This window comes from Vanacampus margaritifer, chromosome 7 (genome assembly GCF_051991255.1).
Source record: "Vanacampus margaritifer isolate UIUO_Vmar chromosome 7, RoL_Vmar_1.0, whole genome shotgun sequence".
Taxonomy (NCBI): Eukaryota; Metazoa; Chordata; class Actinopteri; order Syngnathiformes; family Syngnathidae; genus Vanacampus; species Vanacampus margaritifer.
In genome coordinates, this window is record NC_135438.1 from 6,760,512 (window position 1) to 6,773,067 (window position 12,556).

Genomic DNA, 12,556 nt, shown 5'->3' on the forward strand with positions numbered 1-12,556 from the left:
CTAAGCTAGTATGACTATCTCTCTCTCTCTCTCTCTCGCAATACTCAGGCTAGCTTAGTGCTATCTAGCAGCTAGCACTAAGCTAGTATGACACTCTCTCTATCTCTCCCTCAATATTCAGGCTAGCTTAGTGCTATCTGGAAGCTAGCACTAAGATAGTATGACTCTCACTCTCTGTCTCTCTATACTGAGACTAGCTTAGTGCTATCTAGCAGCTAGCACTAAGCTAGTATGACTTTCTCTCTCTCTCTCTCTCTCTCAATATTCAGGCTAGCTTTGTGCTATCTAGCAGCTAGCACTAAGCTAGTATGACTATCTCTCTCTCTCTCTCTCTCTCTCTCTCTCTCGCAATACTCAGGCTAGCTTAGTGCTATCTAGCAGCTAGCACTAAGCTAGTATGACTTTCTCTCTCTCTCTCCCTCCCTCTATCTCTCCCTCTCTCTCATCTGTAACTATATTCTTTTTCCTGAATCTAACCCCTCCTCCACCATCGATTAAGCCTAACGTCCCCTCCGGCTGCCAACCCCCTCAATCTATCTTCCATTCCCTCGTTCTGCCATCTTCCTCCATCTTGTATCTCTCCTCCTCTTTCATCGAGTCCTCTCTGAGCATCCTTCTCATCCTTCCCCTTTCATCCTCCACCTTCCACAATCTTTCACCAGTCTCCCTCTCTCAACCTGACAATGTGTCGGTTTAGGGATGAGGTCGTCACACTAAAGCTGGATTTACCTTTTCCACTTGTTACCTTCTCAATCCTGTCTTTACAACTTCCCCATCCTCACAGCTAAATCAATTATCATAGCATTTATGAGCCATGTTAAAGTGTCCCCTGTGTCAAAAGAACATTATTAATGTGAAGTTAACGCCACAGTCCATTAAAAAGTGTCTACTTGGGGGCCCTCCCTCGCACCTGTGTCACTCCCTCACCGTCAACCTCTCCTTCCTTTCCACGGCTTTGCTCTGTTCTTTTTCTGACAGCGTGATCCATGGGGGCATTATCTTCCCATTATCTGTCCATCCCATAATCTTTTCCCCCCTCACCTCGCCCCACCGCGCGTCTCTGGAGAATATTAATCAGCAAGCAGACAGGTCTAATCACCGCTGGCCTGCTGGATGCAGACACTGTAGTCCATTAGGCAGACTTTTGCACCAAGGAATTGAAAAGTGAATAGTTATTACATTTAACTGTGGATAAAACACTTGATATTGTGGGTAAAAATTTAGAAGTTATGTTATGCCAAACACTTCCACTGTAAGGTCAATTCACCCCAACACACACAGCAGATATGGTATCTTTAATGCTGTCAATAGCAGAGTTTATTGTGTGTGAAGGATTTTAGAACAAAACAAATCTGACTTTGTTATACTTGCTCTAAAAACATAATAAAATAATGGATTTATATCAATTGTTTTGGTTGGTTGACTATAACCGATGAATATAGTAACCACCCCTAGATTGAGTTTCCCCGCCCATGAAATGAGCAACTAGGCTGGGTGAAGACCCAATGCCACTTTCAAGCAATGGTCTGAAACACAATCATGCAGAGGCACAAAAAAACACCATTCCTTACTGGTCATGTCAAATCCAACAGGTAAGCAGAGCTGCATTTGGTTTTGGCGGCTGTACGGATTAGCATTAGCTAGCATAATTAGCTTCTGAGAATGACATTTGCATAATTTGTCTCCATTAAAGATCAATCATTTATGCAATTTGTAGAACAGAAAACAAAAAATCCCCAAATTGTTCCCAAAATTGACAAAAACGATTACGTATTTCTGATTGTATTTATTATTTACGTTTGTGGATTTATGCCTTGCTTTTTTGCTCAAATTCCAAGAACAAGTCAAACTTTTTTTGAGGGGGTCTGTTTTGCTCATAAGGATTTCATTTCCACCTTTTCTCATCAGCCCTGCTCCTTGTGTCATCCAATCAGCTCCCTCCACCTACTTGTGTCTTGCCCAAGTGTGCCTCGTTGTCTCGTCACTTTGCTTATTTTTCCTTCCCTGCTTTCTATCAGCCCGTGACAGTTCATTACTGTTGCTGCCACCAACTCCATCAAGGGGAAACCGGTTCGTGTAAGAAAGTCACCTTGTGCAGTGCTGCGAGCTACGTCAACGTCAGCGCTGACATTGAAAAGTCTTGTGATTTAAGGATCCCGGGAATCCTTTAAAAAGATTTCTGCGGAAGTTTCCAGAGGAGGGGTTTACGCAGGTGGCCGTCGCATTGCATCACCCCGCAATGCAGCTGTAAGGAAAGAAGGACACCAAGATGAAAGAATATGAGGCTTTTTCTCCCCTCGAACCCACCCCACCCTCTCCACTCCGTCCCCGAACAGACCCCTTTTCTTCTGAAAATGATCTTGATTATGAATGGTTGCCCTGAAGAAGATGGCGGGAGGAGGAGGAGAGGAAGATCACAGCCCGAGGAATGTTCCAACCTCACATACTGTGACTTTTCCGAAGCGTTAGTGGAGGGGGGGGGGGGTAATAGGACCACACAATAATGCCTATTTAAATAAAGAGAAAATATGTGCATCTGTATGCCAGACAGGCACAGAACAATATGTTAATATATATAATATTAATAAATCCACTCTTTAACAAAAAAGGGTTTGAAGCAAACAAAATAACAACACACTATTGATTTTCCCATTCAAGTATGGCGCACAACAGCCAAACAGAAAATCACCATTAAGTGCAAGAACGTATTTTGTGCACATTTTTACACAAATCAACTGACTAGTAGTATTCGGTCCAGCAGCGAGTCATTCAAAGTACGATAGAGGAGTAAAGTTTATCCACAATGCCGTACTCTCATGCACTTCAAACGAACTGTCAACGGTTCTTGTTTGTGTACTTTTGAGATTGGTGTTTTGATGAACACATAATCTTCTAGTGATGTCATTTTCTTGACTTACACTCTAAAGAGAGAATTGTTGAACCAATTTAAGATTACAAATTGAATTGCTGAGCAACTTTTTAAAAAAAATCGCTTCAATTGGTAACACACGATTGAATTAAGGTAGTCCAAATTATTAACTCACTCAAATCCAAAAACGTATAAATACGTTTTTATATACTTTGTCCTGCACTCCCCAAAAAACGTATTTATACGTCTTTTATGCAAGAGCATACAGAAGACTTTGATGCAGCTTCTGACATCAAGAGGCCGCTTAAAGCTATGGTAGTTATTACAACAACAAAAAAACGGCTAGTAATTAGCGTAAGAATATAGCTAACTTTCATGAATATTCACATTCCTGGTGAAAACACTGGCAAAAAGAGCTTGTTGCAACATGGCCCTGGCTGATCTCTTATACTCTACTGCCACCTGCAGGCCGTTTTTTGTAATAAATGCCATTGCTTTAAGACACCTCTTCATGTCAGAAGCCTTCTGTATGCTATTGCATAAAAAAGATAAAAACGTGCAAATATGTTTTTGGGAGTGAAGGACAAACAATTTATCAAAAAATAAATAAAAATAAAGTTTGAATGAGTTACCTCATAAATAAATTTAAATTCACTTTGGACTAACTTAATTCAATCGTGTGTTATCAATTGAAGCGATTTTTTTAAAAAGTTGGTTCAACAATTCTCTTTTTAGAGTGTAATGTGGGTCCTGGCGAGGAGCCAGAATTTGCTCACTCTTCTTTGATACCAGTTACAGTTTTGGGGTTGGAGACGCTGTCTGCCATCTAGTGGTGAAAACTGTTATTACAACTTAAGACTGCTCAGCTACACTAAACGTTCTTATTTTCACCAGTCGCCCATGATTGATTTACGGTATAGAACATGCCAAAGTCTGCAATACAGCATCATTCCCTTCTCTCGGAACAAGCTGCAAGATGTGTGGGAATGATGTAGCAAATCAAGGATGAGGGGTTCGGTGAGGAAATGTGTGTGTGTGTGTGTGTGTGTGTGTGTTTCCACGTGTGTGTAAATTCCGAGGGGCACTGCAGCACACGCAGCTGTTTCGCACCCGTCCAGATGTCAGAAGTGAAGGAGAAACAGGGCGCATCAGAGAGCGGGAAAGAAACATGCATGGGCCTATGCTGGGCGGCATCAAAGACAACACACACACACACACACACACACACACACACACACACACACACACACACACTGCAGATGGAAGGTATTCGGAAAAAGCTTTCAACTCAGCGTGCAAGATCGCCATCGACACGGGGCTGCAGCGATGGTGGACAATTGAATGATTTGCGAAGGTCAGTTGCGATAACAGAACAGCTAAAGTCGAACGTCCTTGAAGTGATGCAATTTGGAGTGAAAATACATATAGACAAAAATATATACATACACTGTATGTATGCATGCAGCACATTTAAAGAAAGAAAGATGTCAGATGATTTCTCAAGACAATTGGGAGCTGTTTTAAACCACGACAAAAAAAATGCATAGTATATAAAAAGTCTACACACCCCTGTTGAAATGCCAGGTTTGTTTGCTACATAATTTCATTCCTACCCCGTCAATAAGGGGCAGAGGGGCACCCTCTGATAACTTGGGCGAGGCTTTGTTCACAATTAACTTATTCACTCCCAGCCATTTTCAATGAAGCAACCCCCTTCGCTCCGGCTGTTTACCTGGATTTTGACTGATTTTGCAAGGCCCACAGAATATTGTGTTCTATTGCTAGAAAATATGAAAACCTACCAAAAGAAAGATTAGAGTCTCTTCTTTCATCAGGAAAAAAAGTATTTTTGTATCTTTTTCCATTTTACAGCAATTGGCATTAGAATATAGCTAAGTTTCATCAATATTCACAAGCCAGAAAAAGAGTTTGTTGCAACATGGCCCTCTTATGCTCTGCTGCCACCTACTGGCCATTTTTGTAATACTTTAAGCCACCTCTTCAGGCCAGAGGCTGCATCAAAGCCTTCTGTATGCTCTAGCATAAAAAAAATACAAAAAATAATAAAACGTATAAATATGTTTTTGGGACCATGGCAATAGTTAAAATAGAACGTGTTTATACGTTTTTGGGAGCAAATGAGTTCATTCACTCATGTTAAGTGGGAGTCAGCACACACCTGTCTCAGAAATTTGAATTTGACTTAGTTGTACAGATTACGGGTCACAATAATGGTAACAAAAAGCTTTGAAATGATTTATCCCCAGGGGTGTGTAGACTTTTTATACCCACCGTATGTCCCCTTGAACCTTGTCATGGAGCTACCTTAGTTACAGTATCCCATGCCAGGTGGAATTCCAACTGAATGGGATTCTTGCTTTATCTTTCAATCGCTCACAGTCATCCGTCATCTTTCTGTCAAGGTGTTGATGGGGGAACCGTGAACTTTCCTTATTACGCTTACACACGAGGGTGAGGGCGCGACTACAGACACGAATTGTATCTATTTCCCTCCTCAGGATGTTTTGAAAGTGCAAGCCTTTTAACATGGCCGCCAGCATCTCAACGTGCGCTTGCCGCCTCGTTAAAGAGGAAGATGTGGAGCAGGCGCAGCTGCACTGAAGGATGTAGGTCAGGAAACGAACCAAAAACTCTCACGTCTCCCTCTTTATAGCCAACAACCAATTACATTCGAGCTCACGTTAAGCCTACTAGAACATCTGAACTTTATTTATCTGAGGCACTAAAAATGGCGGCAGGTGTGTGCTGACTTCCATGTCACACGCATTTAAATTAATTCTGAATACAACCATATCCCAAATTATAAGAGGGTGTGCAGACTTGTGCAATGACATGATCTTAGTTTATTTTGACCATGGATATGCACATTTCCTCAAATAGACGCCAAAGAGCAATTAATCTAACCTCAAATAACATCTGGCATCTTTAAAAGTGTTACTAGTAGTGTTTAAAGTTAATTAAGCAATTTAGATTAATATAGATTTATTTCTTTTTTTGTTTTATTGAAATATAGCCATGTACAGTATCTACATTGTGCGGGATTTTTAATTTATTTTTACGTACAAAACCACTAAGAATTTTTTTTCCCCAATTTTGTTAAGAGTATGAAAACCTATAATTGTTTTTAATTGTACTATTAGAACAGATATAAAATGTGTGATTAATCGTGAGTTAACTATTGAAGTCATGCGATTAATTACAATTAAAAAATGTAATCGCCTGACGCGACTTAAAGATGATTAAAAATCCCCCAAAAAATTATCTGTTCTATATGTACAATAAAAATATATAGGTTTCCCTACTTTTGTTAACAAAAGTAGAAAAAATGTCAAACTAATAGAAATAGTTCAAGTGAATTTTTGACGTCTATCGCCGTCAATGGCAGTGAATGAGTTAATGACCGCCCCTTTTTGGAAAGCCTGTACTGGGCAAATTCCAGTCGCAACGCAGCGGACACGTTCACGTCAAAATTTAGCAGTAATAAATTGAATAATAATGCATATATTTGTAGAAACTGGGGCCAAGTTGTATTTTAGTTTTAAAAATGTGCAGAATTTCACAAGTTACTTCATGTTGACGATTAGATCGAGCTGTCACCAATGTCTAACAAATGCAATTATGCCATCTAGTGGCAGGAAAACGACCTCAACACATATCAATATCTCTTTTTTTACAGTACAGTACAACTTTTTTATTTTATCAATTATTATGAAATTACTGTCTCAATTACTGAAAAAGATGCAGCCATATTTCTATAGTTCAAATGAATTTTTGACGTCTATCGCCGTCAATGGCAGTGAATGAGTTAATTTGTGAATAGCAAAGCGCGAACTGGTGAAGAGATACTGTACTGTTCAACTAATCAAAGGCAGCCCATCAAGTGCGGCAGAACAGCGTACCGTCATCGCCCCGATTACGCGCCACCAATAAAGAAACAAAGTGTCTGAGGTTCAAAGGCGTTCCATTCCTTTGCGATGCCAACGCAGCAAGAAGGCCTTCGAGGAGGAAGCGGCGAGCGAGATAACATTCACAACGCCGCGTTCCGAGCAAAAGAATGCGGACCCAGAAAGGCAACCGGGGAAGACAAAGACGGACAAAGATGGAACAAAAAACGGAAGAGCGATAAGCAAAAAAAGATGATGGATGCGGAACGCGAACGGGAGGGGGCGGCGCGCGGCGCGCACGCTCGCGGATCGGACGGGCGTCAAGGTCGCGTCAGGGTGGAGACCGAAGACGCTCGGCAGATGGGAACAATGACGGGGAGATAATTGCTACATCTCATGAGTGCCTTGTCCCACTTTTGGGTGCTTTATCAATATAGCGTGTGTGTGTGTGTGTGTGTGTGTGTGTGTGTTCTCAGGGGCTTTTCCTAACAGTTTTTTTCTTCTTCTGTGTATCCTCTGGATAACAATAGTCTATTCTTTCCTCCCACACGCGCACCACGCCCGTATCTGACCACTAACCAAACCCCCTAAAAAAATTTGTTAGGTGGATTTAATAACAGTGGATTGCATAAAAACAATAAATGGCATCACAATCTGTCAGCTATACAGTAGAATTTTTATGTTTGTAATTCTGCCCATTTGAATGTTTACACTGTGCAATCGTCAAATTCACGCATTTTACACATTATGCATATTTTTCTTTTTTCACTAACTAGACATTAACTCATTCACTGCCATTGACAGCTATAGATGTCAAAAATTCATTTGAACAATTTATATTAGTTTAACATCCCCCCCCTCCCCATTTTTGTTAACAAGAGTATGAAAACCTAGAAAACATTTTTTGGGGTACATTTAAAACAGATATAAAATTTGTGATTAATCGTGAGTTAACTAGTAAAGTCATGCGATTAATTACGATTACAAATTTTAATCGCCCCTAATTTTTAATAATCTTTTTTTTTTTTAAATAATAATTTTAATAATCTTTTTTTTTAAAATTGTAATCACCTGACGCCCCTAATTTTTAATATTCTTTAAAAAAAAAGATTATTAAAAATTATTATTTAAAAAAAAAAGGATTATTAAAAATTAGGGGCGATTAAAATTTGTAATCGTAATTAATCGCATGACTTCATTCACATTTAATCACAAATTTTATATCTGTTCTAATACAATAAAAAAAATCTAGGTTTTCATACTCTTGTTAACAAAAGTAGAAAAAATGTTAGAATGGAATAGAAATAGTTCAAATTAATTTTTGACGTCTATAGCTGACAATGAGTGAATGAATTAAAAAGTAATTGTTTTAAAATTTTACTTATTATTTTCTTTTAGTATTCTTTTGTTATTGAAAGGGGAAGTCAAGTCAAAAAAAATCTATACAATATCTTTTATGCATCCCATTTAGTCCAACACACGATATTTGGATTAATAAAGCAATTGTTAAATATGAATTAAGCAGCAGAATCTACTTGTTTTCATCCATCTCAAGGGGGCGGCCATTTTGCTACTTGCTGTCGACTGAAAATGACATCACAGTTGCTCAGGGCTCAGGTAATGACCAATCACAACTCTTTTCTAAGTTCAGTCATGTGATGTTCGCAAGCTGAGTCCTGATTGGTCGTTAACTGAGCAACTTTGATGTCATTTTCAGGCAACAGTACAAGACAAAATGGCCGCCCCGCTTTACTGTAAAGATTGTTTTGACGACTTGTCACCCGTTTAAAAGGGCTGGGGGAGGATTAATTAAAATAATAATAATAAAATTGCTTTAAAAAAATGCTTTTTAATCTTTTCATATTATCTTGAATCTTGAAGAGAATGTAAAAAAAAAACAAAAAAACTGGCTTTTCAGCCGTAAAGCAGATCCCTCCGGCGGTGAAAAGTCACTGCGTGTAACGCGTCAATCACTTATGCTGTCTTTCATCGCTAAGCTCTTTTCATACAAATCCTCACTACCAACTACACAACGAAGTCCCTCTAATCTCAGCACACACACACACACAAAACAATAAAGTATGTGTCCACTTCACAGTAATCCCTACAAACTGATTTTTAGGACTTTGAATCTCCTTTTGGTTCAAGGGAGCCACTGCCGATTTGGACTAAAGAGTAAAAGAACAAGTCACACGCACACGCACGCGCACGCGCACACGCACGCGCAGTCCTGAGTCAAGTGTATCCTCACACGGACGTCTCAGGCCAAGCAAGAGACGACAGACTGCCGGCGGTCTGTGCCTCCTCCACATCTTCAGAATTGGCCGTCGTCGTGTGTCGGTGTGTGCTCTTGACATCTCAGTTAGAACCCTACTGTAGTTTATCCAAGCAAAAATAAAAACCCGTCTGTCTTGGCTTATCAAACCCTTGTTAATTGATTTGAACTCACAACCAACATCTGTATTCTCCTCATGAAGTCAAGTGAGACAGAGTCCTATACCGTTATGTTAATTGCATGAACTATATGATCTGTTACTTTCAAGCCTTACTTAGTCAATGGTTAAATATAAAATAATCTGGACAGTCAAACTATAAACGCATGTGAAAAGTGGTTCAACAGCGCCCCCTTTTGTTCAGTACGCAAAAGCACAGCACAAGCTTAAAATGAGGATTTGTTCATAGCAGAAAGTCATTTATGACACTATTGCTCTGTTTTAATGTATTTTAGTTATGCTGTAATTTATTAAATTTTTAGTGTTTATTTTGGATTTTTTTATTTAACCTTTTAAATGTAAGCATAATTTACCTATGCAAGCCTAGGATAATACAGTTGATTAAATTATAGGCAAATTAAAAATCTTACTGCTTTAGAATGAAGATGGTATAATTTGATTCTATAACGCTACTTATTGAAAAAAATATTAAATTTTCCATTTTAAAATTGTATTTAGTATATTTAAGTTTTTTAGGTTAAGATACCTTGCCTTTCCAAGTCTAATATGGGAAAGTATTAATGGAAAAAGGTACAAATTTAAAATATGTATTTCACTATTCTGACATTATGACAATATTTTTCATTGCTTGTTTGTTTGTCTTAAGGCAATTTAAGTCAATTTTCATGTTACATACATAGACACCGTGTGAATCTAACTAATTCTTTTTTTTTAACTTAAAATTGTTTGTTTCTATTTTAGATTATTTATTTTTTTCTAATTTAGGCATACATAGGGATTTATATATAGAAAAACACAAACATTACATATTAACAAGTTGTACTGTATTAGACTTAATTGAAATGATTTCTGACTAATTTTATCTTTTTTTTAAAATTATTTTTTAATTTAGTATTTCCTGTTTTTTAAAATTATTATTATTATTATTATTTCCTTTTAATTTGTAGTTGTAGCACAAATTCCCTAACATTGTATCTTGCGGAAGCCTTCTTAAGTAAATGATCTAAATAATAAATGAGCATGATTTCTCATCGGTCAATATTGACTTCACAAGGCTGCAAATGTTTATAGTGCATCTTGTGAAAAAGGCTGAACGTTATTGTCATAAACGGCATCATTTAAATTTACAGTGCGATTGACCTTTCCCAGAATGCCTCAATATAATCTCTTCTGCGACCAGAGTCCATTTTCAATGCGGGCAAAATGCTATTTGTGGAGACAATGCGATCTGCAGCGGCGCCACTTAAAGGCGTGCAGTTAGCACACGTTTAGGCTGCTTCTCGGCGAGCGAGGGCGGAATTTTATTCGGCGAGCGCTGCCAAAAGAGCGAGAGAAAAGTGGGAGGGAGAAGGCGGCGAGGTTAAAGAAGGGCCGGGGCGGAAAAGAGGAGGATGTGAAGACAGGAGAGATCCATACAGGCACGTGTTGAGTTGAGTTTATCAAGCCTCAGTTTTTTTTTTTTTTTAACTCAACAGCGCCCCTGTGGGTGTCCTCGCAAAATTACACTTTATCGTGTGTACAGTCATACCCTCCTTGGACCAATTATTGCACTAAACAGAAAGAGCGCAAAAAGGGAAGGAGGCGAGTTTGAATAGTTAGGTTAGGTGGAATTTTGAGTCATCTGAAAATTGTAAACGTTTAAGCAAATTTCACTGGATCTGAATCATTTCAACCCGCAAGCCATAAACACTAAATGTGAAAGGCTGTATGTGTACAACATCCTAATTATTGTCCCACTAAGCTACTTGTGCATTGGAGAAACGTTTCACAGGTGCTTGATGGTAAATACGTCCTTGGCAGGTCACAAGTACGCATGACTTGCGCCCTCGTGGCATTCATTAACAGCCTCATTAGACGGAAGGGCAAAACTCATTCGGTCATTAGGGAAGAGAGATGACAGACAAGCGTGAAAGTGACATTGTGTCACAAATGCTAATGTACAGTTGATGCGGCTACCTCTGAAAATGACTATTTATAAACTATCCTTTTAATTTGTCATCTGGACCTGTTAAGCTGACAAAACACAATGCTAATGCTAAAAGCTTACAGTTAGCTACATTTTCAATCATAACAATTTTACTTCTTCTGGTATATATATATTTTTTGTTAGTCATTTTCAAGTGTTTGGTGATCATATTTTGAGGTATATTTAGGTTTGTTGTAACTATTAATATGAAATATTGGTAACTATAAAACATATTCCTAGCGAATTTTCGCTATTGATTGCACTGCTATACATTGTACGTTAATACAAGCACGATAAGAAAACAATCGCTAAAGCGTTGATATTTTAATGTTTATTTCCAGCTTTTATCACTTCATTGCATCTGATTTGTTGCATTTTGGCTAACGCACGAAACTTACTGTTAGCATGCTTTCCAAAAATTGCCAAAATAAACAGTATATTAATTGAGACATTAACTTTGCATTGTCAAAGAGAGAAATAAATTTTCAACATTTTAGATCAGTCAATTGTTTGTAAAAACAAAAAAATACCAGACCCATGTGGAGGGGAAAAAAAGCAAAATTGACCAAATTTGGGCAGAGGCTTCTGCGCAACAATATGGCACATTTATCCATTTATACATTATATATGAGCCAAAAGATCACATTCCTATCTTAGCTAATAACAATATTGTTTATTTATACAGTATAGCAGTTTTCAATGTACTCATAGTCACTATACATAGCAAAAGAAAAGAAACATAATTAACCATATAAAGCCTGAACCATGAAAATATATGAAATAAAATTTTGATTCTTTGTAAATAAGAGTATTTTTTGTGTACTTTTGAACAAACAAAATAAAAAAAAAATGTAATCAACTTCCACGTATGACTTTTGATTTGTGTCATTTTTGATACATCTGCTCACAATGCTTTAAATGTGTACATTTATAACGGTCAAAAATAGAACAATAAGCAGACATATGAAACATATTAGAATTTCAAAAATCAGAAAGAACATTTCTCACTATTAATAATAATAAGTATAGTTGTCTCTCCTTTCTTAATTGGGGTGATCTTGCAAGGTTGCTGGAAAAGCCATTAGATGGGTGTTACTGCCCTCTAATGGATTATCCGTGCAATGCATGTGTCAGATCGTATATGTCAGGTTTTTAATGGGAAAAAATCATTATACTCATTAAATAGAGGGTTCAAAATGCCTTGTATCAAATATGATACGTTTGGCGTTATAGGGTTAAAATTTTAAGGACATTTGAAGGCGAATTTGAAGGATTTGATCATATTTCAGTGAGGCACTTTTGTCAATATGACGCATGTTGCTGTGGTGATAGATTTGGTGGCAATAAATATCCGCCTGTCATC

At 37.9% G+C, this 12,556-nt stretch overlaps 1 protein-coding gene across 2 annotated transcripts in view; it reads right to left on the minus strand.

Moving 5' to 3' along the window:
• ncf4 (neutrophil cytosolic factor 4) overlaps window positions 1-12,556 on the minus strand; it is a 42,948-nt gene that overhangs the window by 8,141 nt on the left and 22,251 nt on the right. Inside the window, exon 11 of one of the 2 annotated variants that reach the window (XM_077569869.1) lies at window positions 2,190-2,245. The exons of the other annotated variant lie outside the window; for it this stretch is intronic. Within the exon in view, the coding sequence (XP_077425995.1) occupies window positions 2,205-2,245 (41 nt within the window). The 3' untranslated portion in view covers window positions 2,190-2,204. Of the gene's footprint in view, window positions 1-2,189; window positions 2,246-12,556 lie in introns of those variants that run through there. 2 annotated transcript variants of the gene reach the window in all.